The 25,959-nt window shown below is 39.2% G+C and overlaps 3 protein-coding genes across 6 annotated transcripts; all 3 read right to left on the bottom strand.

Annotated features, from left to right (window-relative positions):
* Window positions 1-425: 425 nt before the first annotated feature.
* Window positions 426-9,707, bottom strand: jade1 (jade family PHD finger 1). 4 transcript variants are annotated; one of them, XM_087779697.1, is made up of 13 exons: window positions 9,578-9,699; window positions 8,790-9,492; window positions 6,535-6,618; window positions 6,250-6,312; window positions 5,877-5,944; window positions 5,371-5,528; window positions 5,120-5,304; window positions 4,705-4,916; window positions 4,472-4,639; window positions 4,277-4,393; window positions 2,582-3,160; window positions 1,926-2,043; window positions 426-1,860 (listed from the first exon to the last, which is right to left on the bottom strand). In XM_087779697.1, the coding sequence occupies exons 3-13, from the start codon at window positions 6,581-6,583 to the stop codon at window positions 1,094-1,096; spliced, it is 2,484 nt and encodes an 827-aa protein (XP_087635823.1). In that variant the 5' UTR covers window positions 6,584-6,618; window positions 8,790-9,492; window positions 9,578-9,699; the 3' UTR covers window positions 426-1,093. The 4 variants fall into 4 exon arrangements, with proteins under 4 accessions (XP_087635823.1, XP_087635822.1, XP_087635825.1 ...); XM_087779696.1 differs by lacking the exon at window positions 8,790-9,492 and having other exon boundaries at window positions 9,578-9,707; XM_087779699.1 differs by lacking the exon at window positions 6,250-6,312 and having other exon boundaries at window positions 9,578-9,698.
* Window positions 9,708-11,248: 1,541 nt separating this feature from the next.
* asmt2 (acetylserotonin O-methyltransferase 2) lies at window positions 11,249-15,881 on the bottom strand. The gene is made up of 8 exons (XM_087779676.1): window positions 15,608-15,881; window positions 14,265-14,439; window positions 14,074-14,203; window positions 13,945-14,013; window positions 13,762-13,880; window positions 12,050-12,187; window positions 11,764-11,886; window positions 11,249-11,701 (listed from the first exon to the last, which is right to left on the bottom strand). The coding sequence occupies exons 1-8, from the start codon at window positions 15,686-15,688 to the stop codon at window positions 11,490-11,492; spliced, it is 1,047 nt and encodes a 348-aa protein (XP_087635802.1). The 5' UTR covers window positions 15,689-15,881; the 3' UTR covers window positions 11,249-11,489.
* Window positions 15,882-17,791: 1,910 nt separating this feature from the next.
* Window positions 17,792-25,843, bottom strand: pgrmc2 (progesterone receptor membrane component 2). The gene is made up of 3 exons (XM_087780304.1): window positions 25,266-25,843; window positions 20,728-20,883; window positions 17,792-19,178 (listed from the first exon to the last, which is right to left on the bottom strand). The coding sequence occupies exons 1-3, from the start codon at window positions 25,609-25,611 to the stop codon at window positions 19,081-19,083; spliced, it is 600 nt and encodes a 199-aa protein (XP_087636430.1). The 5' UTR covers window positions 25,612-25,843; the 3' UTR covers window positions 17,792-19,080.
* Window positions 25,844-25,959: the final 116 nt, after the last annotated feature.

Raw genomic sequence — 25,959 nt, 5'->3', positions numbered from 1 at the left:
GTGGCGGTTACCGGAAGTAGTGGTCGACATTTTACTACGGCACCGGAAACGGTTCCTCCAGATTAAAACAAGAAACATGTGCATAGCATGTGTCACTTATTCAGACTGACTTTTCTGTAGTCAAATTAAGTTAATAAAATATTTATATTTATATATTGGGGTGCACTTCCGTAAATGCTAACACTCGGCTAAATGCTAACTCTACAAGTGGCTAATACTTAAAGTGTATTCTTATAAAGGTATAACTTACCGCAGCGTTAAAGATGTTAAAGACTCGCTCGTCCAGTTTCGTCAAACCTGTCTGAGAAAAAAACTAAAAAAAAAAAAAACTCCGGACATTTTAAAGCGAGTTTTTGAAGCAGGTGTTGCGCAACGGCCGCTAATTCGATGACGCGTCGCGCTCAAGTGACGTCACACGAGCACACTTTCTTCACAAGTCTTTTTATTCCCTTTTCAGACAAACTTTGAGACTCGCTTTGCATAATAACAGTAGTACAGCAGCGGCCGAACACGGGCCGTCGTTTTTCATTTGTAAAAAGAACTGGTCACGACCAGCACCAGTGCCGCCTCTCGTAGTGCAAACGCGTCGAAATCAAAAGTTTTAGGCACATGATGGGTTTCAATTACACTTAAGTGCGGATGACAACGTTCAGATTTCGGGGTTTTTTTTTCGGTGGAATATTCATTTGATGAAGGAAATAAAATAAAAGTAATTTCACGCGAGATTAACCTTTTTCAAGTGCGTGTTCGTTGTGTTCGTTTGTGATTAAGTGCAACTGACACGTGACCGAGTTTTAATACTTCCGAAAAAAAAAAAAAAGAAAGAAAATTGGAAAAAAATCCAAACTTCTGGTCCCGAGCAACAATCACAACGTCTCTCAGTGATGCTTGTTTTTTTTGTTTCTTCTTTAAGTGGCAACTTGACATCATTCTATTGGAAAAATAAAACTAGCTCAAAATAAAGTTTCACGATTTTTTTTTTGTTGTTGTATGAATAAAAATAAATATCAACTCTGTTTATAAACTAGGCATTCTCAGTATTCATCAAGAAAAATAAAGAGCCGTTGTTGATTGAGGGGTACAGGGGGGGCTCTCAGGAGGCGAACACGCCTCGGCGGATGATGTCGGACACGTAGCGGCGGGTCAGCGCCGAGTCCCCGCGCAGCTGGTGAGAATGGCATCGTTTCAAACAGGGCTTGGAGTCGAAGGCGTCGTGCTCCGGCGCCCCCTGGAGCCGCGTCCTGGGCTGCGAGGGCTCGGGCGTGTTGGTCAGCGGCCGGAGCAGCTGCGGCTCCTTGGGGCTCCTCTTGGGGATGCGGAACTTCCCCCAGCCTTTGAGGTGTGCCCTGTGCGAGCCGTTGGCGTGCGCCGCCTTCTTCGGGCAGCCGTTCACGGCGTCCTCTGAGATGTGAGGGTCCGGGTCCGTGTGCGTGGACCCCCCTCCGTTCAAACCCTGGAAATCCGAGTGCTTGATGTCCACCAGCCGCACCGAGAGCGATTTCTCCAGATTGTTGGAGGCCATTTTGTTTCTCCACTGGCCGTTCGCCGTCCTCTGCTCCGCCTCCCGCCTCCGTCGGTTCAGAAGAGAAGTCCTCAACAAGTCCTGCTTGGGGTCCCGGTTCAGGCTCTGGAGCTGGATCTTGGGCTCCTTCAGCCCGTGCAGGAGACGGAGATGGTCTTTATCGTCGACGTGCTGCGAGGGAGGATCGGCTCTGTCGCGGTTTTTCCTCTTTTCTCGCTTGAAGGACTTGAAGGAGCGTTTGGTCTTCAGCCCGCTGTGACCCCAGTGAGACTGGGAACCCTGAGATGCGGAGCTGTCGGGAGAGACCAGCTTCTCTAGACCCTTGGACGATGGATTACCTGGGATTAAAGGATCAAAGTTTCATTAGTTTGCGGATCAAAAGAAACGATGATCATGATCGTACCTCGGAGTAGATCCTGGTCCAGCAGTCGCACTTGCTGCTGGAAAATCTGCTCCTGGACCCGACACATGGAGCGTTTTAGCTTCTCCCTCCGGGTCACCATGTAGGTCAAGTTCCTCACCTGGAGAGGAAAAGACTGTTATTGAATCACCCTCTTCACCGAAGAACAACAGATGATCTTCTCTCGCTGGTCAACTCCTCCAAACATCTGTTCTTCTCTAGAAGGAACGCCAAGATTTCCCCACAAACTAAATTAGATCAATAATTCTCTCTGCCGTGTCTCTCGGGTCAGACCGAAGACCTCCTCCCAGGGATTCCCGGAGGGCTCCAGTCTTGGACGTCTAAAGCTCAGAGGTGTTTCTAGTCTGAGTCTCTTCAGGAGGACCAGCGTCTTCACCGATCTAAGACCCACTCCCTTACTGAAGACTCTTCAGTTTGGAGCGACAAAAAGACTTGTAGCTCCTCCATATAGAAGAGGAACTTTCAGGGTTTTGTCGTTTTATCTAACACGTGTAATTCTTCTGTTCTTTCAAATTCTTTATCAAGCTGCACATCTTCTCCTCCTGCTCCTCTTTCCTTTAACGTCTTCCTCTATTCTTCTAATAGAAAATGCATCTGTGGTTTGTAAACGACCATCATGGTCGTCAGCAGCTCCTCACCCTCTCCAGGTCCTGGCGCAGGTGCGTGAAGAGCTGCAGGCGCCGCAGCAGCACCTCGTGCTCGCGGCGGGCGAGACTCTCCTCCTCGTCCTTCTTGGGCGTGAGCAGCGGCTGGTTGAAGTTGGCCTTTCGCTTCAGCTTCCAGTACTGGAAGAGGAAGTCCACCGCCTCCGGCGCCACCTTCAGTTCACTGGCCACGGCGTCCAGGTGGACAAACTGGTAGAACTCCTCCTCCATCTCCCGCAGCTTCAGCTTGCGCAGGTTCACCTGCTTCTCCTGCTCGCTGGTGGTCCTGGGCTGGCAGGGTTGCGGGACGAGGCTGGAGGAGGAGCAGGGGGCGCTGTCGTCCTCCTCCTCTCTGACTCGTCCTTTCCGCTTCCCCTTCTTGTCTTTTACGCACTCGTCCTCCTCGTCCTCCTCGTCCTGCTCCTTGAACTCTGCGCCTTCCAGCCCCGAGTGTTTGGGGCAGAAGGACTTGAACTTGACCTCGTCCTCCTCGGTGAGGATGGTGTTCATGTCCAGGCTGGCGTGCAGGCCACAGGTCACGTGGAAGGCGATCCGGCAGTTTTTGGCTGAGCACTAGAGGAAGAGGAAGGATAAAAATTTAATAAAAATTTTACAAGAGAAAAGCCAGTGAAACGAAACTTTGTTTTTTCTATCCTCAGGAAACCCATCAAGTATATCTATAATAGTTTGAATTAAAAATAAAAACTTGTCATTGTAAAATAGAATTTTTCAGTCTCCTGGAAATATTAACAGCGATTGATCAATAGTGTGTTGCAATTAAACATCTGGCCACTAGAAGGCAGAAGTCATCATGCGTGCATCTAAAGAAAAAAAGAAATCCTGCGAGATCTTGGCGATGACTGAGGACAAGAGGATACAGTCAAGCTTTTAAAGCAGATATTTGGACATGTTTTGTTTAAGGTTCATCTTAAAACTTTACTTTTTGATAAAGCCTTTAATTAGGACTAACTCGGGATCTGAACCAGCCCTTTTTGTTTTTTCTTAGCTGCTATAGGCTTAGATTGTTGGAGGTAGACACCGAGCGCTCTCTCTGTGTAAATCCTTTTTTCCTGCATTATATTTGTCACCTGTGCAGCTTAAACCCACACTTTTTTCTTCTCTCCCGGAGCCCCAGGACTCCACACTCCAGGATCTCCACTGTGTCAACGATCCAGAGATCTCTCCAGCACCTCCATGGACTCTTCTACTCTATACTCTCCTCTTTTCTCTCACTGTATCCTCCCTCACCCTTTTCCCCATCCATCTGTCGGCCCCCACCCCTCCACCCACCCTCCCAGCCGGTCGCAGCAGGAGGCCGTCAACACCGAGGCTGGTTCTGCTCGAGGTTTCTGCCTTCTAAAAGGAAGTTTTTCCTACGTTACTGCCACGCTCTGATTTACTCGTTGATTCGCTGGGATCCGTTTTTCTTTTCTCCACTATAGTCTGCAACTGTAAAGTGTCTTGAGCTAACTTTGTTATGATAAGACACTTTAAATAAAATTGAATTGGTTTCAAATAAAAGCAGTTGCGACTTCATCAAGAGTCAGGTGGTCTGGTACTCGATGATACTGCAAATATATCCTTCTTCCTACTTGATACACGTTGTAAAGCCAGATTCTTGCAAACACAAACAAACACTACTGACAAACATTTCTGGACAGCTTTCAGCACAACAGTCACCGTCCTCACCTGTATACACGCTCCGGCCTTCTCCTTGCAGAGGCAGCAAATCAGAGCCCATCTGTTGCTGGGAATGTGGGACACGTTGGTGATTGGTTCCATCTTCTCCGGATTCCCGATGCTCACCTATTGAAGTAAACGGACCAATGGTCATAAACAAAATATGTAACAATATAAATGACTGACAACGCATTTATACAGTACCTCGGGAATCCACAAGGCACAGCTAACGTGGACCCACTTTGTCCCGCTGCGGGTGGGCTTCATCGCTCCCCCTTTCTTCGGACACAACTGGCATTTCGGGACAATGCCGAGGGCGCAGATCCGACATAACCAGCTGCCTTTTGGCACTTTCTGGATTCCGTAACAGGCCTGAGAAATGATGGGAGAATGTAAATATTAATAAAATAAGACAGCTTCTAAGATATTTTCCTCACCTGGTGCACGCAGATGTTGCACTTGTCGCAGAACACCATCTCGTTGTTGTCCTCCCCGTCGGGCGACCGGCACACGTCGCAAACCACGTCCTCGTCGTACTCGATGCCCAGACCCTCCTCCGTCTCCCTGGCGTGCGTCATGTTTTCGTGGCAGCTTCGCTCAAACTCTTCCATCACCCGCTCCATGCTGATCTCATCCAGCGAAGGCAACGCTGGGAAAAAATACAATTCCATGAGCAGAAGCTTCAGTTGTCATCCCTATAGGGAAACTCTCTGGAGCTCATTTTGAAAATATAGGATTCTTTTTTTTAATTATTACTTAAAACCAGAATAACTTCAACCTCTCAATGAAAAATATTGAAAAATATAATAATAAATCCCTTAAAACATTTAAAAAGATGAATTAAAAACTCACCCATTTTGGTCAATTCCTCATTGAGAATCTGTAGAAAGGCGACGTCTTCCTCATTCAGATCGTAGCGACACATTCCGTCCGCCAGCGTACGGATATCCACGTACCCCAGAGCTTCAGTACCCGATGTCCTGATCAATTTCTTTGGTCGTACGAACATGACTTCTTTCTCCTTTTCTGCCAGAGTTCTAAATAAAAGATACAAATATTAAGTCTACGTTCTCCCCCACCGATGGAAGCTCCCATGATTCTACCTGGCAACAGGCTGTGGGATGGACTGAGGGCTGACGGGGACCTGGACTCCCTTTTCCCATTCCTGCCTCCACGGGTCGGCAAGTACGCAGAAGTCCTCTGGGCTCAGTTGACATGAGTCGTGCATTTTCATGGCTGTGATGAGATCCGTTCTGAAAACCTTCAGAGCAGACACAACAGATTTAAAAACACAGAAAGAAACTGCATTTTCCAAAACAATCCAGGAAACGTGTAGTGTTTTGTGTTTCATTAGGTTTGTCTTAATCCGAGGGCGTGCACCAAAGTCTGCATTTGACGGGTGGTTTGAAAGATAACGGGACACAACAACAAGCCGTTAAAAGCCTATGAATGAGCTGCTCGTCCTCAGTTTGATGTATTTAGAAACAAATGCCCTCGGCCACAATTTGCTTGGAAAATACTTCAGGAAAGTACATGCAAATATTTTAAAAACGAGAGATTTACAAACATTTATTTTTTGAATGCATTTTGGATTAAGAATCTCACTCACTTCAGAAGGTTTCTGTCCAGTTCCTCTCCTTGGCTGCGAGGAGTTTTGTGACCAGCATGTGGAGTTACCTGCAAGAAAAGAAAATACTTTAAATTATTTTCCTAATCGCAGCAGCCGGAACTAAAGGGCAAAAACTATTTAAGACATGTTTGTACATTTTTAATTTACAATTATTCTTGAGAAAAGCTTGATGTAATTTTGTAAATATGGTATCAATGAAATGACAAAAAGTATAATATAGAGTACAGATGATAAATATTAAATAACATGATGGTCAAAAGTAGCAGCTTCAAGTGTATGCAATGTTAACTGAAATATCCTGATTTATATTAAACAGAGTTTATATTGTGTTTTCGGAGTCTGTCCTTCCTACACTGTTTTCTCGTGCCTTTCCTTTTCTTGTCCTTACTTTTCAACTGGCTGTTCTTTTTCTTTCCTGAACAAGAAGTATTGAGTGAGACAGGACGGACAAACGATATTTTTATTTTATCTTATAAAGATCAATTTAGCATTAACAAACGTATGAGACTGTGACAGAAGCATAATGACGAACCAAGCCTTTGCTGACATTTCGAGGCGTTGATAACTGGTTACACTGACCTCCCTCTGACCGATATGTAGCTCTAGAATAGTTGTGTCAGCATAATTACTTGCTTACTTCCATTATCCGAGTCATCGCTGCTGCTCGGGTGTCGGATTCTCTTCATGGTGGCCCGTCTGATGACGCTTCGCCCTGCGTCCTCTATAAAAAAAAAGCAAAGAACATATTTGTTAAAGGTCTCAAAAAACACAAAATATAACCTTTAAAAAATAACCATCACTGGTCTTGGGTTTGTTATTGACGGTGTTTGGTGTCCCAAAATGAAAGGAAAGGATTTGTTTTGAAATCTTCAGCAGTAATGTAACATAGTTAATGATTAAGGATATGCAGAGTATTTTATAAAAGAGGCGGAAGTGATAAATATCAATGTAAACGTCTCAAAAATAAATATTTTACGCCACATTTTGTTGGTGTTGAAATGTGATAATAACATGACTAGTTATAGAAATGATGTTTGACCAGTTCAATTATTAGAATGTGGAGTTACCTGCAAGGAAACATAATAGTTGTATTATTTGCCAATTTGCTGTAATCCAAACCGAAAAGGTCAAAACAATTCAAGATTACCGTTTGTAAGAAAGTTCTTAGGAAAGATTTGATGCAATTTTTTCAATATGGAATCAATCAAATGAAAAACATACACCGTTGAGTAGAGAATACTTTTAAGGCAGAATGACTGCTTATTTTGAATTAAAAAATAAATAAAGCAGAGTGCTAGTAAACCAAGTTTTGCCAGAAAGGAAATTGTAAATAATTTAGGATATACGTATATACGATATATATATAGGAGTATTTTATGGGAGGTGCAATAGTAAATAATGTCAATTTATAAGGCTCCAGATTTAATACAATGTGGGACCTTTTGTTAGGGCTTGTGAGGTTAAAGAATATGTAACAACCAACAATGATACAATGTGTAATAATAACATTATTACTGAAAGTTATCTATAATTACCATGTGTACGAGATTATTTGAAATTTTACTTTTGGTGTAAAGAATTATTATTATTAGAATGTGGAGTTACCCGCATGAAAATTAAATTGTTATATTATTTTTCCAATTGCAGTAGCCTTAATAAAAAGAGAATAAACTTTCCCTTAAGAAAAACTTAAATTTGTAAATATAGAATCAGACAAATGACAGAAGTACAGAGTACTTTTGATCTGTTGCTATCTCGAGGAGAGAGAAAGTAAACAAGTTGTTGTCAAAAAGAAAATTGAACATAACTATGGATATTCAGAGTATTTTATCTGAGGTGGTATTGTGATAAGTATCAATGCAAAAGGCTCCAAGAGTAATACAAGGGATAGTGGGATAACAGAATATGTATTGAGCATGATATTAAATACAATATGTAATAACAACATTATAAGTGATGGAAAATTATGTTTCACAATTCATATTATTAGACTGTGGAGTTACATGCATAAAAAGAAAAAACGTATATCATTTTCCAATTGCAGGAGACTAAAGTAAAAGTTAAATAATAATTAAGAAAATTATTTGTATATATTTAATTACACATATACTTAAGAAAAACTTTTCAGTAACTTGTTGTAAATATTAAGTCAGATGACAAAAATAAAATGTAGAGTACAGTTGTATTTTTAAGAATATTAGTTTTAAGTTTTAAAACAAGGAGAGTACTAGTAAGTAAGTAAGTAATTAATTTTTATTTGTATAGCGCTTTTCCAGACCAGGGTCACAAAGCGCTTAAACAATCAAAACAATATTCAATAAAGTATATACTTAAAAGATCAAGATAAGACTGATAACACAACAGGAGTTCCAAAAAACAAGGAAAAGCCTGAACAAATAAAAACGTCTTAAGATGTTTCTTAAAGGAGTCCGTAGACTCCATCAAGAAAGTGAGTAAGTCATTTATATTTATAGAGTGCATTTCCAGACCATGGTCACAAAGAGCTTAAACAATCGAAACAATATAAACATACTTAAAAGGTCAAGAAACCTCCCAGAACACCAAGTTGTTGTCAGAAATATAACTGCACATACAGAGTAGCTTATGTAACTTACATAAACTACTCTGTATAAACCGATTAATATCAATGTAAAACTCGACAACCATAACTATCGAATATGTAAGTTACCTGGCAAACACATGAGAGTTTAAAATAAGAGACGTTTATTAACCAAAACAACCTGATCTGGTTCTACTTTAAAGTGATAATAAAAAGTCAAATGTACAAGCACCGAGTTCACGAGTTGTTTACATCCTTGTTTTGGTCTCCAGGACAAACTCGTAAACAAGCTGCGAGCCGGAAAATCAACCTCAGGTGTGTCAAGAACTTACCTTCATCTCCGGACACATGGAAACATTAGGGTGTGTCGTCTAGTGGGGGTTCAACATACGAGCTGACAGCGATGACAGCTAGCAAACAACATTTTTGCAAGTCGCCCTAATCTTAAAGGGGTTTCGACTTGGAAGTGACGACGAAGTATCGCAGGCGATCGAGAAGCGTCTCGCAAACAAAACACTGGGGGAAAAAAAAGTTGCATTTATGAAGTAAACATGGACGACATTTTAAAAAAACGAGGCCGCTAGTTGTAGTTAGCATACGAGGCTAATCTCCCCCGTTATGCAACGAGCAGGCCCAGCACAGCCGGTGCCCCCGGGGGGATAACATGTCCCGGAAGACTTGTTAAAACAATTACCACTTATATTTAAGTAAATAAAAAACGCATTTATCAATATCAGTTTTATAAAGTGTACAAACACAAGTCGACGTATTGGGTTGTTGTTTTTTTTAGCATAGATGCTAACACAACATTGACTTACACCGTCTCACGCTAATAAAGTCCGAATTTGACAAGACGGTTTTTTTTAAAAAGTGATTAAAAGTCGATTTTAAACCCGAGGTTCGGAGTTATCGACGCGGGTTTTTACGCTCGCTGTGATGCTAAACCAGCAGGGTTCGCTGTGCCAGGTTCACGTCAATCCGTTGGTTAAGGTTAATCTTTGGCGCCATTTTAAATGACTACGTAGTGCGACGAGCCTGGAAAAACAGAAAGTCACTCAAACACTCCGCGTTCGCGCTCAAAACCCGTTAGAGTCGCTAGGAAAAGTGGAAGGTTACGTACAGAGAGCGTCAGTAGGGGTGCGAGCCGCAGTTTGGGGGGTTTGGGTTTTTGAAGAGCAGTTTGGGGCCGAGAGAGTTCCGCTTGACCCGCATTCCACATACACAAACACAGCGCCGCTGACCCAGGAGCACTGCAGTTACGCTTGTCCGCCGCTCGGGGGCAGCAGCACCCGCCACATCCACGACGCTGACGCGAAACCTTCAAAGGCGTTTTATTTATTTCGAATTTTTATTAAAAAATAACTATTTGAAACTTTGCTTACCTAAATAATTCTTCAACCTATTTGAAATTAATTTCAGAAAAATAAATTAAAAAAAATGTGTACAGAGGCTTGCTTTTACTCAAATAAACATTCTATATATTTGCGCCATCTTCATATATTTAATATACGCGGGTATCTAGTTTCACTGTAGTGACTTTTATCTAAATCCATTGTAGTTGTGACGTAATGGGCGATTGCAAAATGACGCAAACAAGACGCGCAGGTGACGCCCGCTGATTGATCGAATCCTGTCACGTGTTCACCATCAGTACGTAAACAAAGGTTTTGTTTACTATTTCAGCAACAGTTGAACACTTGGTTGATTCTATTCGAAATAATCAATAAGAAAATATAAATTAATTGTCTTTTTTAAAACAATTGTTTACTCAGGAAAAAAAATGTAAACGCTTTTATTTGACAAGACTGTATCTAGGAAGTCGTTATCAAAAAACACCAGCTTTATTGAGCATATTTTATCATTTAATTAAATAAAAATAATAATATTTATTCAATTTCACTCATTTATTATTTCAAATATAAACTGAGAGAACGTCATGTGGATACTTGAGGTTTAAATATTTATACTCATTGTTCACAAAAAAAACGTTGTAATTAAAAAGTAATATTTAAATACATTGTCGTTCATGCGTACGATGCGTTTTTTTAAAAGCATTTATTTTTAAAATAATATATCTTAACAATATAGGAAGTTGTTTATTATTATTAATTGTTCGTGTTTTATCATTGAATTCAATAAAAAAATGATTATATTCAATCAAATAAATTTATTTATTTTCTATATGCTGAAATATAAAGTAAAATTAAATTTCATTCATTTAATTTATATTATTTCAAATATAAAGTGGAAGAATTCCTTGTGGATGATTAAAGTTTAAACATTTATATCAACAGTACCTGCAGATTCAAATGTTAAAATATAGAAGTAATATCTAAATTACATTATCGTTCATACATAAATATTTAAACACCTTTATTTCAAAATAATATAGGGAGTTGTTACGATACAGCAGCTTTATTGTGTATATTTTAACATTTATTTAAATTAAATTAAATCAATTAAATTAATACATTTTCTTTACTAGTAAAAAGTGATAGAATGTCATGTAGAGGTTTCAACTTTATTTATATTCACTGTGTTTGCACAAACAAATATTTAATTTTAAAAGTAATATTTAAATACGTTATTGTTCATACACTCAAATCTTTTTTTTCTTTAAACACCTTTATTTGAAAAGAATATACCTAAGAATATAGTAAGTTTTTATCATGATACAGCAGCTTTACTGTGATTATTTGAGCATTTATTTCAATGAAAAACGCATTTTGTTCAATCAATTCATTTATTTTATTTCCTTTCAAGTAAAAAGTGATAGAATGTCGAGGTTTGAAGTTCGATTATTTATATTCACAGTGTTTGCACAACAAATATTGAAATGATAAGTAACATTTAAATACATAAAGGTTTATACTTAGGATACACAGTTGCAGATTCCATTTAAATTACATCAAAACATCGGAAAAAAGCATCTGTATTGGCTCAGTAACGATCTAAAGCTGATATATTTGGTTCTTCTCAAGTCACTTCCGCATCACAATGTGACTCATTTAGACTCAGAGAGAGTCATGAGTTCATCTGGTGGCGAGAATAGCATCGTAGGTTTTTCCTGTCCGGCAGACCTGGACGTTCTGGAAGCCGGCGGCGTTGAGCATGCGGGTGTATTCCGTGGCCGAGCGCTCCCTGCCCTCCGTTTGCATCAGCATGTTGAGCGAGAAGATCTGAGCCGTGATGGGCCCTCGTCTGTTCTCCAGCAGCAGCGTCTCCACCAGCAGGACCCCTCCGCCTGGAGAAGACGTCGTAGGAAAAAAAATCTGGAAGAACCGATAAAAAAAAGGTTAAACTCACCCTCTTTGCACAAGTCGCAGATCTTCTTCAGCAGAGTCTGGCACTTCTCTTCATTCCAGTCGTGAACGACTCTGGCTAGAACGTACAAGTCGGCGGAGGGAAGTTCACCGGCAAAGAAATCTCCTGAAAAAAAAAAAAACACAGCCTGTGACCCAGATTTTACTGGTCAAAAAACACTCAATCAAACTTTAAAAGCAGAAAAACAGTCATAAAGATGAGTGAGTGGGTTTGTTATCTACTCCGGGATGATTGTGGTTTTTAAACATCCATCCCTTTGTTTGCTCACCGCTCTCGAACACGACCTCGTCGCCCTCCTGAAGAAAGTGCTTCTGGCTCGTCTCCACGACCTGCGGCAGGTCAAACACTTTGATGGAGGAGGAGGGGTAGGCTTTCTTCAGTTCCCGGGCCAGAGCGCCGGTGCACCCTGAGGGTGGATCAGAACATCTCAGCGTCTCCCTTCGACCTCCACTTTCTTAGGTCTATGAGCTACTGTCACATATCCCTACACAACTACAACTACACAACAAAACTTATTTGAGACATATATTGTATATATTTATTTAAAAATATTGTTTTTTCTAGGCGTCACTCGATATTAAACTTAATATAAAAAATGACAGGTTTGTTCATTCATTGGGGATTAAATCATTTAGAAAATATTCTTTGGTAGCAAGTATAGCATTTGGTATAACTTTACTATAACTTTACAATACATTACAAACGTAAATTAAGGTTTTATCTATTAAGTGTCATATCAAGTGGATTTTTTCAAATGTCCATTTATACGTTGAGAGAAAGGGTGTTAAAAGAAAAATATTTTTAAAATACCATATCGATAGCTGTATCAGGTTTTTTTTAGCATAGTTGTTTACCGTTCAATAAATTGTGTGTACAATAAAATAACTTGAAATTTTATTTACAATTAAAATGCAAATATCAGAACGTTTTTTCATTTTTGTGCTGCAATTAAACTTCAAGCCACTAGATGGCATCAGTCATTACGTTCTCCACAGCTATGAAATCCCGTCGATGACTGAGGACGAGAGGATACAGTCGACTCCAGTAGCTTTTAAAGCGGATGTTTGGACTTTTTTTGGTTTGAAAACAAATGAAAGCAGTTACAACTTCGTCAAGAGTCATGTGGTCTGTGAATTCTGCAACACCAGAGTCAAGTACTCAATAATACTACAAATACATCCTTGTTGCTACAGTATTGCAATATATCGCTGTATCATGATACGCATCGTTTCGCCTGATTCTTGCCAATACACACTACTTAATACTAATGTCCTCACCTTAATGCCAGCTATAGTGTCACACATTTGATAATAACATAATGATAAAATGGTTTAAATATAATTATTTATATATTAATTTCTCTCAAATAAACTTTGAATTGTTATGATATGTTCTGGGATAGAAGTCTGAATCCTCTAGTATCTGATCTGAGTCATTGATTGTAACTGATTGTAAGTATTGATTTATCGAATCCTAAACTTTAAACATCTTAAATACTATGAAACATATTAACCGGGTCATTTTGTTCAAATGAAGTTACACAGGCTCTAACTGCACTGTTGTGTTTGTGTTGTGTTGTGTGTGTGTGTAGTGGTGTCGCTGTGTAGTGAAAGATAGACGCCAAGACTTGTCTTCTCCTGATTGGTTTGGATTCCCTGGCGTCTTCTGTGATTGGCTAGATTTAATCACCAGCATGAAAGTATATTATCATGAATAAAAAATGAAAGTAAAGCATTGAAGTGTAAACACAAGTGTGTTGTGAGTATATACTGTACGTAAATATAAAGTTACATCTATGATGTTGTGGTAAAGTTAACCCTTTCTTACTACTTAGAAGAACAAAAAGATCATGTTTATAATGGTTTGATGTGAATAAATAACATGTTTATAATTTTATCATTTTAAATACCTTTTAATGCATTCATTGTGCCATATTTGTATCTAAAATAATAAATGCTTATTCTCCCGCAGTAGCTTTACCTCCCAGATCCACGATGCTTTCAAAGCCGGAGAGGTTAAAGGCTGTGACCACATCGTGTCCGTCCAGAACCCAGGATGAGTCCATCAGACCCATGAACTTCAGCATCTCCTCCTCTGAACTGCAGAGTAAAAAAGTTTCAATCACAAGCCAGCGGCACTAAGCGCGAGAGAAAACTCGCTGACCTATAAATGCCGAGGAAAGACTTCTCTGTGCACTTGTCGGAGCCGGTCGACTCCGGTTTCCTCCCGTCCCTGTGAGGAGTATTTTTTAATCGTTACTCTGTGGTTGCAGAGTGTGAAGAAGTGCTGCACCTGACGGCGTCCAGCAGGTTGTTCCACAGAGGGTAGATGGTCTGGGACTGGTAGAGGATCATGCTGTGCAGAGACTTGCTGCTGGTCCTGGCCAGGTAGAGGTTGGACACGTCTGTGCTGCTGTAATACGCTGTAGTGGCGACAGAAGATCAGGTGAACGATTGAATAAAGTTTTGAGACGAGAGACCCACCTGTCCCGTCTCTCGTCTCCACCTCCAGGATCTCGATCCCCACCAGGGCGTCCAGCAGCCGCTCCACGCCGTCCACGCTGGCGCCCACTTCCTGGGCGACTTGAGGGGCGCTCAGGGGCTCCTGTGACCTCAGCAGGAGGTCGAACACGCCCAGTTCACAGGCCGAAAATATCACCTGGAGAGAGAAACAGTGGCTTTATTTAAATCACATTCTTCTCAAATTTTTCAGAATTTATCAGTAACCAAAGACAAAATATAAAATCTAAATATAAAGGTATTTTATTTGCCATCAGAATATTGAAGGATTGACATTTTAAATGTTGAAACTTCATTGACTGATTGTTCTTAAAGCATTTAATTATTGTTTGAATAATTGAATATTCTTGTGCAAATCTTTTAAAAACACATTATCAATATTGTTTAAGAAAAATCTTACAAATATAAATGTTCTTAATTCAATATATACTGTATATATTGTAGCCTTTTAAATTCAATATAAAAATGACAGACAATAACAAAAGAGTACCGCGCTACGTGAGAGACCAATCAGGTAGCCCGGTACTCTCTTGCTAATATATTGAATTCAAAAGGCTACGAATTAAAAAAACTCAAAAAAATTTCAAAATGAATTTGTTTACACGTAGATTTTGATATTGTAATAAATGTTCTAAATTCAATAGTTTTCAATTGGTAGCCTTTTTAATGCAATATAAAAATGGTGGCACTGTCATACCAACAATAAATTTAAAGGTGTACGAATTTATATACAATTTAGAACATTCCTTTTTTTATTATTAGAATTAGAACAAAAACTATGTTTAAAAAATCATGTTGGTACTATTATACCAACATGTTTATGTTCAATTAAGAACACTTATTTTTGAACTATGGTTATTAGAACATCATTAAAAAAAACATATTTAATTGAGCAAATATTCTGAAAGAAATTAATCAAATTTCAGTATTCAAAACGTTTTCTTTCAATAAAGAAACTATTAAACTAAATTATTCAAAACATAATTAAATGCTTGGAAAAAAAACAAAGCTTCTATAGTTAATTCAACGTTTCAATAAAGAATGATTGAATTATATTATTCCAAAAATAACGATAATAATGAATGCTTAAAAGTTCTGTTTTAATATTTGAAATGGCAAAATCATTCAATATGCTGATGACACTGTGATACTTAGCGCCCAGTTTAGACGCTTCTTCACAAATGGAACGCAGTTTTTCCTTCGATATACTACAAAAAAAATCAGGATAATTGATCCTAAAACCTATTCAAAAGTATGTAAATCACACCCGTTTGCACGTGACGATGCTAGGATGAAAGTTGGGTCACCTTGGAGACGCGGAATCCGTTGAAATACTCCAGGAGTTTGAAAGGATAGTCCAGCTCGCTCTGGGAAAGATGTTCGGCCATCGCTGGACAACAAACCACCGACAGAACCGTCAGTCAACCTCACGAACACCCGAACTATTGTCCTTCTCTCCCTCACTGTGGTCCTCGAGTGGATGCTGGATAGAACAGGACGAGGATTCACGCGATCACAGCAGCGAAGATGATCTTCTACGGATTCATTATGATCGCGAGAAACCAACAAGATTCCAGGGAAGAGGAGGCGACACTTGATGCAGTTCCCGGAGCATCCGGGAGACACGTGGGGCGCCAGTGAGCCACGCCAGCGTCGCTTTATTATTACACCGAATTCTTTTTTAACAATTTATTTCCATGCATGATGGATATTGACTTGATTAATTTATTACTAAAAATATATATTTAATTTTATGAGCTTTGATTTATTTCTTATTCTTATATATATATTTCTTTTTTTTTACATTTTCAACAATTGTAAGAGTTGTTTGAACAGTTAAAATGGACAAAATATACAAAAATGCAACATAATTTTTTTCAATTTCATTATAAGAATATTGCTAAAAACTCACTAAAAGGTGTGATTTGAATCATTGTACATATTTTAGATAATGAACTTTCAATAATGGCTTTTAAAAAAAATCGAAATATTGTTTTTTTAGACGGGCATATCTCGCAGTACCCCTGAGTATGCCGATGGATCCAGAAGACAGAGTCTGGTTCTGCTCCAGGGCTTCTGCCTGTAAAAAAAACAAAAAAAAAAACGTTTTCGTCAAAACACTTGTTTGTCTTTTTGTTTATAAAGTTTTATTCAAACTGCAACCTCAGTTATCTTTCGTTTGAATAAAGTTTAATTGAGATAGTTCACTGAAATCAATATAGCTTTTCTTGAATGACAGTAAACAAATCAGTACAGCTTCATGCGTTTCATTTTTTAAAGCTCTTAATTTCTGCAGATTAGATCAGATTAACTTTATTAATCCCTCTGGAGATACGAGATCATAAGAAATAGAGTTAAATAGGGACAACAAATAGAAGGTATGATGGAATGTAGTCATGTTTTCTGAAAGGTTTTAGTGGAGATTCCGATCCCGGGAAGTATGAGGATCATCTTCTCTGACATAGAGACCATGGTTCTCACTCTGTCAGAGGAAACATAGTATAACTGACACCAGGTTAGAGAAAATGTACTTGTTATTTATGATTAAAAAAACAATTATTAGAAAATAAAATATGGCCTTTTTGACTCTAGAGGCGTTTATTGATATTAATCTGGCAATACGATACATATTGCGATACGGTGCAACGATACGATACATTTTGATACTGTTGTAACACGGATATATGTGTAGTATTGTCGAGTACTTGACTCTGGTATTGCAGAATTTACAGACCACATGACTCTTGACGGAGTCATAACTGCTTTCATTTGTTTTCAAACCAAAATATGTCCAAACATCAGCTTTAAAAGCTGCCGGAGTCACTGTATCATCTCGTCCTCAGTCATCGCCGGAATCTCAGTGTAACGACTGTTGCCATCTAGTGGCCTGAAGTTAATTGCAATGCAAAAGTAAACAAACGTTATGAATATTAGCATGTTCATTTTTCAACCAAAATATGTCCAAACATCAGCTTTAAAAGCTGCTTGAGTCCACTGTATCCTCTAGTCCTCAGTCATCGCCTGGATCTCATTGTAATGGCTTTTGCCATCTAGTGTCCTGAAGTTCGATTGCGACACAAAAATAAACCATCGTTAGGAATACTTGCATGTTCATTTTCAACCAAAATGTCCAAACATCAGCTTTAAAAGCTGCTGGAGTCCACTGTATCCTCTCGCCCTCAGTCATTGCTGGAATCTCAGTGTACAACTGTTGCCATCTGGTGGTCTGATGTTTAATTGCAACACAAAAAAAATATGTGTTAATCATACTTTTAATCACACTTTATTAAAATAAAAATCATAAAATAACTATAATAAAAAAATATATATTAAGCCGGAAAAACATAATAAATATATACTTAAATAAACGGTGTTGTGTAAAATTAAATTGCAATATTCATATGTATTTTATCCAACACTCATACATGACTCGGCTGCACTTGGTCACCGTGGAGCAGCAAAAATAAAAAAAAACCTCAGACGGACGTCAATTATTAACCAAATTGATTTATTATGCACGATCAAATCCCTTCCTGTCTCGGTCACACAGACAAACGCACACATTCACGCAACACCCGACATTTAAATACACAATGTGGTGGGAAATCCGCCCGTAGTAGCTCACGTTGTTGCACATGCTTGAATAAAATGACAGATATATTTACAGGATAAGCAACGTCTCTGAGAAAAGAAAAAAAAGAAACAGCAAATAACAGCTACCGGTCCGACCCTGCAGCAACTCTTGGAGGGGAAATGTTCTAAAAGAAAAAAAATAAGACAAATGACAACTAATAGTGTGGGGGGTTTGTTTTCTTTTGAAGTTTGTCGACTACATAAATATGGCAGTAACACTGAGCGTTTTTGATACTATTTACAGAGTTGGTTTTGGTGACGTGAGGGACGGCGACAGTCGGTGCCTTCTTCTTGTCTTGGGGGGTCTTAACTGGGGTCGAACACCCTCCTGCAGAACTGACGAACGAACGAAATAAGGCACGATTAATACTTGGACCGTCATTCTAGGGGACTCTACAGACTCGCAGCTGGCTTGTGAAGCATGTAAACAATTGAGTGGATTGATTTTAGGACCGCCTTTTAAAAGTTCCCTTTAAACCCCCTCCCCACCCACCACTACCACCTCCTCCTCCTTTAGTGAGTCACTCAATGACCGATTTTAAATGGCAAAGAACCTTTGACCACTCGGACAGAAACACTTCCCTCTCGTCCTCTTTACAATCACATGGTGACAAACGAAGAAAAGAAAAAAACTAGTAGTGCCGACACTACGAACTAGAACGCCCACCGTTGTTTTTTTTGTTGTTTTTTTGTCGGTTTTTTTGGAGGAAATGATTTTGAAAAAAGCGGTTGATTGGTGAGCAGCGGTGACAAAAAAAAACAAAAAACAGAAAAAGAAGAAAAATAGCTTCCCCCCCTGAATCATCTGACCATACCTGTGGTCTGCATGCAGCAGTGACCGCCCATCCGTCACCCCCTCCCATCGACAGACCCCGCCCCCCCCGCTTGTTTTGTTTTTTTTCGTTTTTAAAGATCCCTTTCGCCGAGATGTCCCATCGACATGAAGACGGAAGAGGGAACGTCGAGCTCCGCCCTCGTCCAGAACAGCCGCGGCCAGCGCCAGACACGTCGGGAGAGTTTTTCTTTTTTTTTTAGGAGAAGGAGGGACCAAAAGAAGAAGAAGAAGAGGGAGTCTGGAGGGGGGCGGTTCTGTTTTGCAGCTGATTTTTGGGGCTTCCTGGCTTTGGTCGTCCGCGATGGGAACCGCTCAGTCGTGTTTCAGATGGTCCTTGATGTCCTCCTCGTCCGTGTACTCCGACGGCTCGTCGCCCGGCTTCAGCAACCGCCCGACGTAGTCGTATTTCTCTGCGAGACGACAGGAGCAGAAACGACAGCGTTTAAATATTGGTTGTCGACTCGTGACGAGGAAACTTTTAACCACAGTTCTCTGGAGCGGAACTCATGACCGGCCCAGATGTCTCTCGGCTGCAGCACAGACTCTTAGAACAGCTGTTACTGGAATTTCCCAAAAAAAAAAAACACTCGTGAACATTCCACTGACGCTTGTTAAGAGCAGTTTATTATGTGCGACGAGAAGATAACATGTTTTACATACTGTATATATATATATTCTAAAAGGTATTAATGCATTACTTTTATTATCGTCACCCAAATTCAAACTTCTTCCCTCAACCCTTTCTACTTTTGTTTTTCCAGGCAAGAGTGTAAATCCCAAATAAAGGTGATGTAGGAAGAAAACAATTTTATGAACGCGAGACAAAAACAACAACAATTATCTTTTACACAGACTTCAAAGCCACCTCACTTCAAAGACCAGCCATGATAATAAAAAATACATTTTTCTATGTATATTTCAATTATTATTTTAATATCCATCTATCCAGGCTTGAAAATGAGTAACTGTATCCTCTTGTCCTCAGAGATCACAGGATTTTATGGTATACTTGGCCATGAAGGACAAAATAACTGCTGCCACCTAGTGACGGAAGTTTTCCCATCTAACTATCTATCAATTCGCTCGAAAATTTGTAACTGTATCCTCTCATCCCCAGTCATCACATGACATTAAGGTTTACTTGGCCATGGAGGATAAAAATAACTGCTGCCACCTAGCGACGGAAGTTTTCCATCTATCTATATATTACCTTTGAAAATGAGTAACAGTATCCTCTCGTCCTCAGTCATCGCAGGATTTTATGGTGTACTTGGCCACGAAGGTCAAAATAACTGCTGCCACCTAGCGATGGAAGTTTTCTATCCATCTATCTATTTGCTCGAAAATGGAATAACTGTATCCTCTCATCCTCAGTCATCACAAGAATTCATGGTGCACTTGGCCATGAAGGACAAAATAACTGCTGCCACCTAGCGACGGAAGTTTTCCATCTATCTATCAAACTATTCACTCGAAAAAGAGTAACTGTATCCTCTCGTTCTCAGTCATCATAGGATTTTAAGGTTCACTTGGCCATGAAGGACAAAATAACTGCTGCTACCTAGCGACAGAAGTTATTTTTGGAAAAAAAAAACATGAATTTTGCATGTTAATTGTAAATATATACATATTAGTGAATTTGTTTAAATAAAAATATGCAAATAATAATAAATATGATAGATTTTAAATGGAAATAAAGTTTGAAAATCGATCCAAAAAAAAAGGAAACATGAATAAAAAGTAATAAATTAAAATAAATACATAATTTAAAAGACCAATAAGTACATTGAAATACTAATAAATAATATATTTAAATGGTGACTTTGAGAGTTTCAAGTAAATACCTTTATAAACCAGTTAAACATCAAGTTCATGAACATAGTTTCTATTTAATCACCACATCATGAGTTTGTCTCATGATGTACAAACAAACTTCCATTGACAGGACGAGGTTCTCACCCATGAACTGCATCTCCCACTCTCTCACGCTCTCCATCTGCACGGCCGTGAGGTCCGACAGGTCGTCGTACTCGTCCCTCAGGGCGTCCCTCTCCAGGCAGAAGGTGGCCAGACCTCTGGAGGCGTCTCGACCCGCGAAGATCCCGTAAGGACCGTCTGAAGGAGAAAAACAAACAGTTTTCAACTATAATCAAACAATCTGATCAGCGTGTTGAGCATGTGACTCCAGCAGAGACTACCTTTTCATTCACGTGAGAAGCTGCGACCATCAATTATTTAAGCTGGAGTAGATCATCTGTTGATGGTCCATTAGCCTCACGTTTATCTTCGTATCAATCAATGTTTATTTGAGAACAAAACCTGATAAAATCTAAATGGATTCATGAGCAACAAGTCGATAATAAAAGACACGCCAGTCACGAGAAAATAGTCAATTAGGGGAGTTTATTGGCAAGAATCCGCTGATACGATACAGGCTCAATAATACTGTAGTAACAAGGATAGACGTGTAGTATTGTCGTGTACTGGACTCTGGTGTTGCAGAATTTACAGTACAAATGACTCTTGATGAAGTCGTAACTGCTTTCATTTGTTTTCAAACCAAAATATGTCCAAATATCAGCTTTAAAAGCTGCTGGAATCGACTGTATCCTCTCATCCCCAGTCATGATCGGGATCGCATTGTAACGACTGCAACAATGTAGCGAAAAATTAAGAAACATCCTCTAGACGAGTGAATGTATCCTCTCGTCCTCAGTCATCACGGGACGTTGTCATGTATTTAGCCGCGGAGAACGTTACTGCAACAAACATACAACTGCTGCCACCTAGCGATGGAAGTTTGCAACACAAAAGGGAAACAACGACAAATGTTTATATATTAATTGTAAATATATAGATATTATAAAGAAAAAGAAAATTATTTATTATACACACTTAAAATATAAACGATGAATTATATTATAAAAACATATATAGATATATAAATGTTTACCTATTTAAGTATTTTGATTTAAAACAAATTAAATATATGTTATTGTTTTTTACTTAAGGAAAATGTGTCCAACATGAACCATGAATATCAGTGAGTTTATTTAAAATAGAGAATAAATAAATAAATACGAAAATAATCTAAATATTTACTCTGCAACCTAGCATTTAGGGACACAATTAAAAATATGACAGATTTCAAAAGGAAATAAAGTTAAAACATCAGCTTTAAAAGCTACTGGTGTCAACGGTATCCTCTCATCCTGAGTCATGGCAGGGATGTCCTTGTAACGACTGCTGCTGTGTAGGTCATTTATTATTATTTCATACACACTTTATTGAAATATAAACCATAAATTATGTTAATTTAGAAACTGCATCATCTCATCCTGAGTCATGGCAGGGATGTCTTTGTAAAAACTGCAGCCGTGTTGGTTATTTACTATTATTTTATACACACTTTATTGAAATATAAACCATAAATTGTTTTAATTTAAAAACTGTATCCTCTCATCCTCAGTCATGGCAGGGATGTCTTTGTAAAAACTGCAGCCGTGTTGGTTATTTACCATTATTTCATACACACTTTATTGAAGTATAAACCATAAATGATATTATTTTCAAAACTGTATCCTCTCGTCCTCAGCCATGACATGAATGTCCATGTAACGACTGCTGCCGTGTTGATTATTTACTATTATTTCATACACACTTTATTGAAATATAAACAATAATTATGTTAATTTAAAAACTGTATCCTCTCATCCTCAGTCATGTCCTTGTAATGACTGCTGCCGTGTTGATAATTTACTATTATTTCATCCACACTTTATTGAAATATAAACTATCTCATTCGTCTCAACAAATGAATGTCTTATTTACAAGACGTAATGAAACATTCCCCAGGCCAGAGTGTGGACCTTACTTTGAAGAGACCTTCAAACTAGGCCTTGACCTTCAATCATGGTGTCTAAAACTGATGATAAATTAAACGATGTCTTGCTGGGTTAGTCAGTCAAAATTACAAGTAGGTTAAAGACATTTATTTATAAACTTGGAAACAACAAAAAATCTTCTTTTGAGATCATGACTCACAAACATGAAGCTACACCTTTAATGACTCGCATGTGATTTCAAATCCACTTTCAAGTCTCTCTTCAGGGTTTAAAGTCAAAAATCATACAAGGACAGCCTTCGGGTTATTTGACGTGTGTTTAACAGCGGTTGAAAAAAAAAAAAAAAATTAGTCCACGTCGCACAAAGTCTTATCAAGCTGTACAAGAGTTCACACACAACATGTACGGATGGTTCAGTGCGACACTGCTGATCAAACGATCACTCCTGAGGCTGCGACACCAAAAATGTATTTAATAACAGACTCCGGCAAAAGTACTGAGCAGCCATTGACGAAGAACGTGTTGCTGAATCAGCATTTTCTTTTTTTTGCAGCTCAACAGGAAGTACAATTACACAGATTAAAATGACTTGGAAAGCTTTTCCTTAATAAATAGAAAAATCTTTAAATGTACAGTTTTACTTACTGCCTTATTGCCCGCAATATACACCGATTTATGTGTATATTTATACTTTACATTTCTGGAAATTCACAGAGAAAGTCGGTTATTAATATTGTCCAAATATCATCTTATAATACTTTCAAGTCAGGGATCGAACTCATTTTAATGTTTACCATCTGTAGACGGCACTCCTTTATGAGTAAATAAGTATCTTAATCTGCTTTTCTTATCTTATCTTCGACTCTAGCATCTTCATAAGGTCACTATAATGACGGGAACAATAACATGTACAGACTCCATTTTTAATTTCTACGATACAACTTTTACCTAATCAGTCAAGATTATTGTACGCGTCGATGTAAAAGAAGCTGATCTTAGAAACGGGAAAGACCTTCAAAACAAAACTCTTCACTGGTTTTTAAGTGAACGTGGAATGGAGACACGATTTCACTTTGAGGCCCAGTTCAGTTCACTGTCTTGACATCTGTGTGTCACAATTTGTCGAGCAGACACTCGAGCCGCCTGTGAATAATTATAGTTTATTACATAGTTCTGTCGGACGTGGTGGACGTGGATGTTGAGCTGGTGGGCGGAGCTTTGTCCTCCGCAGAAAATCCAACTTCTGGTTTATTTTTATCCACTTTATTCCACTCTTATCAATAATAGATGTGTGTATTTGCGTATATGTGTATATGTATGTGTGTATACAACACATTGTGATACTGTAGTAACATGTACATATGTGTAGTATTGTCGAGTACTTGTGACTGGTGTTGCAGAATTTACAGACAACGTGACTCTTGACGAAGTCGTAACTGTTTTCATTTGTTTTCAAACCAAAATATGTCGAAAAATCAGCTTTAAAAGCTGCTGGAGTCCACTGTATCCTCTCATCCTCAGTCATCGCCAGGATCTCAATCTAACGACTGCTACCATGTGGCGAAATATGTCTAAACAGCAGGGTCGACTGTATCCTCTCGTTCTCAGGCATCGCCAGGATCTCAATCTAACGACTGCTACCATGTGGCGAAATATGTCTAAACAGCAGGGTCGACTGTATCCTCTCGTTCTCAGTCATCGCCAGGATCTCAATCTAACAACTGCTACCATGTGGCGAAATATCTCTAAACAGCAGGGTCGACTGTATCCTCTCGTTCTCAGTCATCGCCAGGATCTCAATTTAACGATTCTTTCTATGTAGTGAAATATGTTAAAACATCAGCTCGAAAACAAGTGACCGCATCCTCTCGTCCTCAGTCACCGCTGGATCGACTGCTGCCATCTAGTGGCCGGATGCACAATAATGAACAATCGGTCTGAATATTAACATGTTTATTGTAAAAAAAGAATTCAAAATAATTTCATTTTGAACAAACGCTATTGAAATATTAACAACGATGGAAATAAAATGATTTAAAAGCCGAAAACAAAACCAAAGATTATTGATACTTCGCTTGTAGTATCGATTCTATCCAACCTCTAATATTTAACATTAAAAAGGTGATTTGCTGTGATAAAACATTAAATATATATAAGAAAAGGGACATTTTTGCATTTAGAGTTTATATTTTTAAACATATCAACAAGCCTTATATTATGAATTAAATCTACATATTTACGCTAAAATACTTGTATTAAGCATGAATCGTCGTCAAAGAATAAAGAAAATAATTCGTGTATCGTTCAAAAAAGTGGGTCGAGAGAGTGTAAACAAGCGGTGAGTCTGGACCAGACAGCACCGCGTCTGTGAACGAGCTAACACGTCCCGGAGCCACGAATCTCCCCTAAAACACTACAATTCGTCAATAAAACGCGTTTTTTGTGACTCGTTGTGTTAAACAAAAGTCGTCGCTCAGTCGTGGCTGTTGTTAGCAAGACGCATGTTAGCATCACATTAGCAGACAAAGCCCCTAAAAAACAACTACGATGCTAGCGATTCACAAAAGCGTTTTGCGCCCAAAACCCTCACGCCGGGACACCAACACACACACACACCCCCCAAGCCTGTCATTCACGCACAAAAAAACCTACCTTTGCCGTAAAACTTTTTGCCGCTGGTCACGTCGAAAACTTTCATGTTGACGGCCATGAGGATGCGCGGGTTCTGGAGCCCGTCGTAGTCGCGCAGCTGCTCCAGCGTGAAGTCTCGTCTCCGCATCTTGGGAAGCGCCGAGGCCTCGTCGCCCTGGGCCGCGTCGGCGCCCAGACGCCGTGCCCAGCGCCGGTACAGAACCACGCACAGCGCCGCCAGCGCCGCCACCGCGCACAGGTTCAGCAACATGCCGTAGCCGTAGCCCAGAGCCCCCGACTCGTCCGCCGCCCCGGTCCCGCCGCTGCTGTCAACAGGCCCGCTCGAACTGTCTCCATCGTCCGCCATACTGTGCACGGTTACCCGCCCCTGAACTGATGCTGCCTTCACGGACGGTGGGGAATGGCGGAAACACCAGTTGAGCTTGAGGTCCTTGAAGTTTCAAAGTGGGTTTTTTTTGTTTTTTTTTAATGTGATGTCATGATGTTGCGAATATACTGACATTTATTGTGTTTAAAACATTTATATTCCAAAGCGAGTAAATAAGAGATTAGACGCAAAAGTTCAGTTTATTCTCCGAGAAAACCGAATAATATTCTATTATTTACCAATAGCTGTTGATAAATATATATTCACGTCACTTGCCTTTATTAAGAAATAAAAAGGACAACATTGTGGTCTTTGATGTCATTCATT

The sequence above is a fragment of the Callionymus lyra genome, chromosome 18 (assembly GCF_982586985.1).
Source record: "Callionymus lyra chromosome 18, fCalLyr1.hap1.1, whole genome shotgun sequence".
Lineage (NCBI taxonomy): Eukaryota > Metazoa > Chordata > Actinopteri > Syngnathiformes > Callionymidae > Callionymus > Callionymus lyra.
The sequence above is the reverse complement of the archived record's forward strand: the minus strand, read 5'-3'. Positions and strand labels throughout refer to the sequence as shown.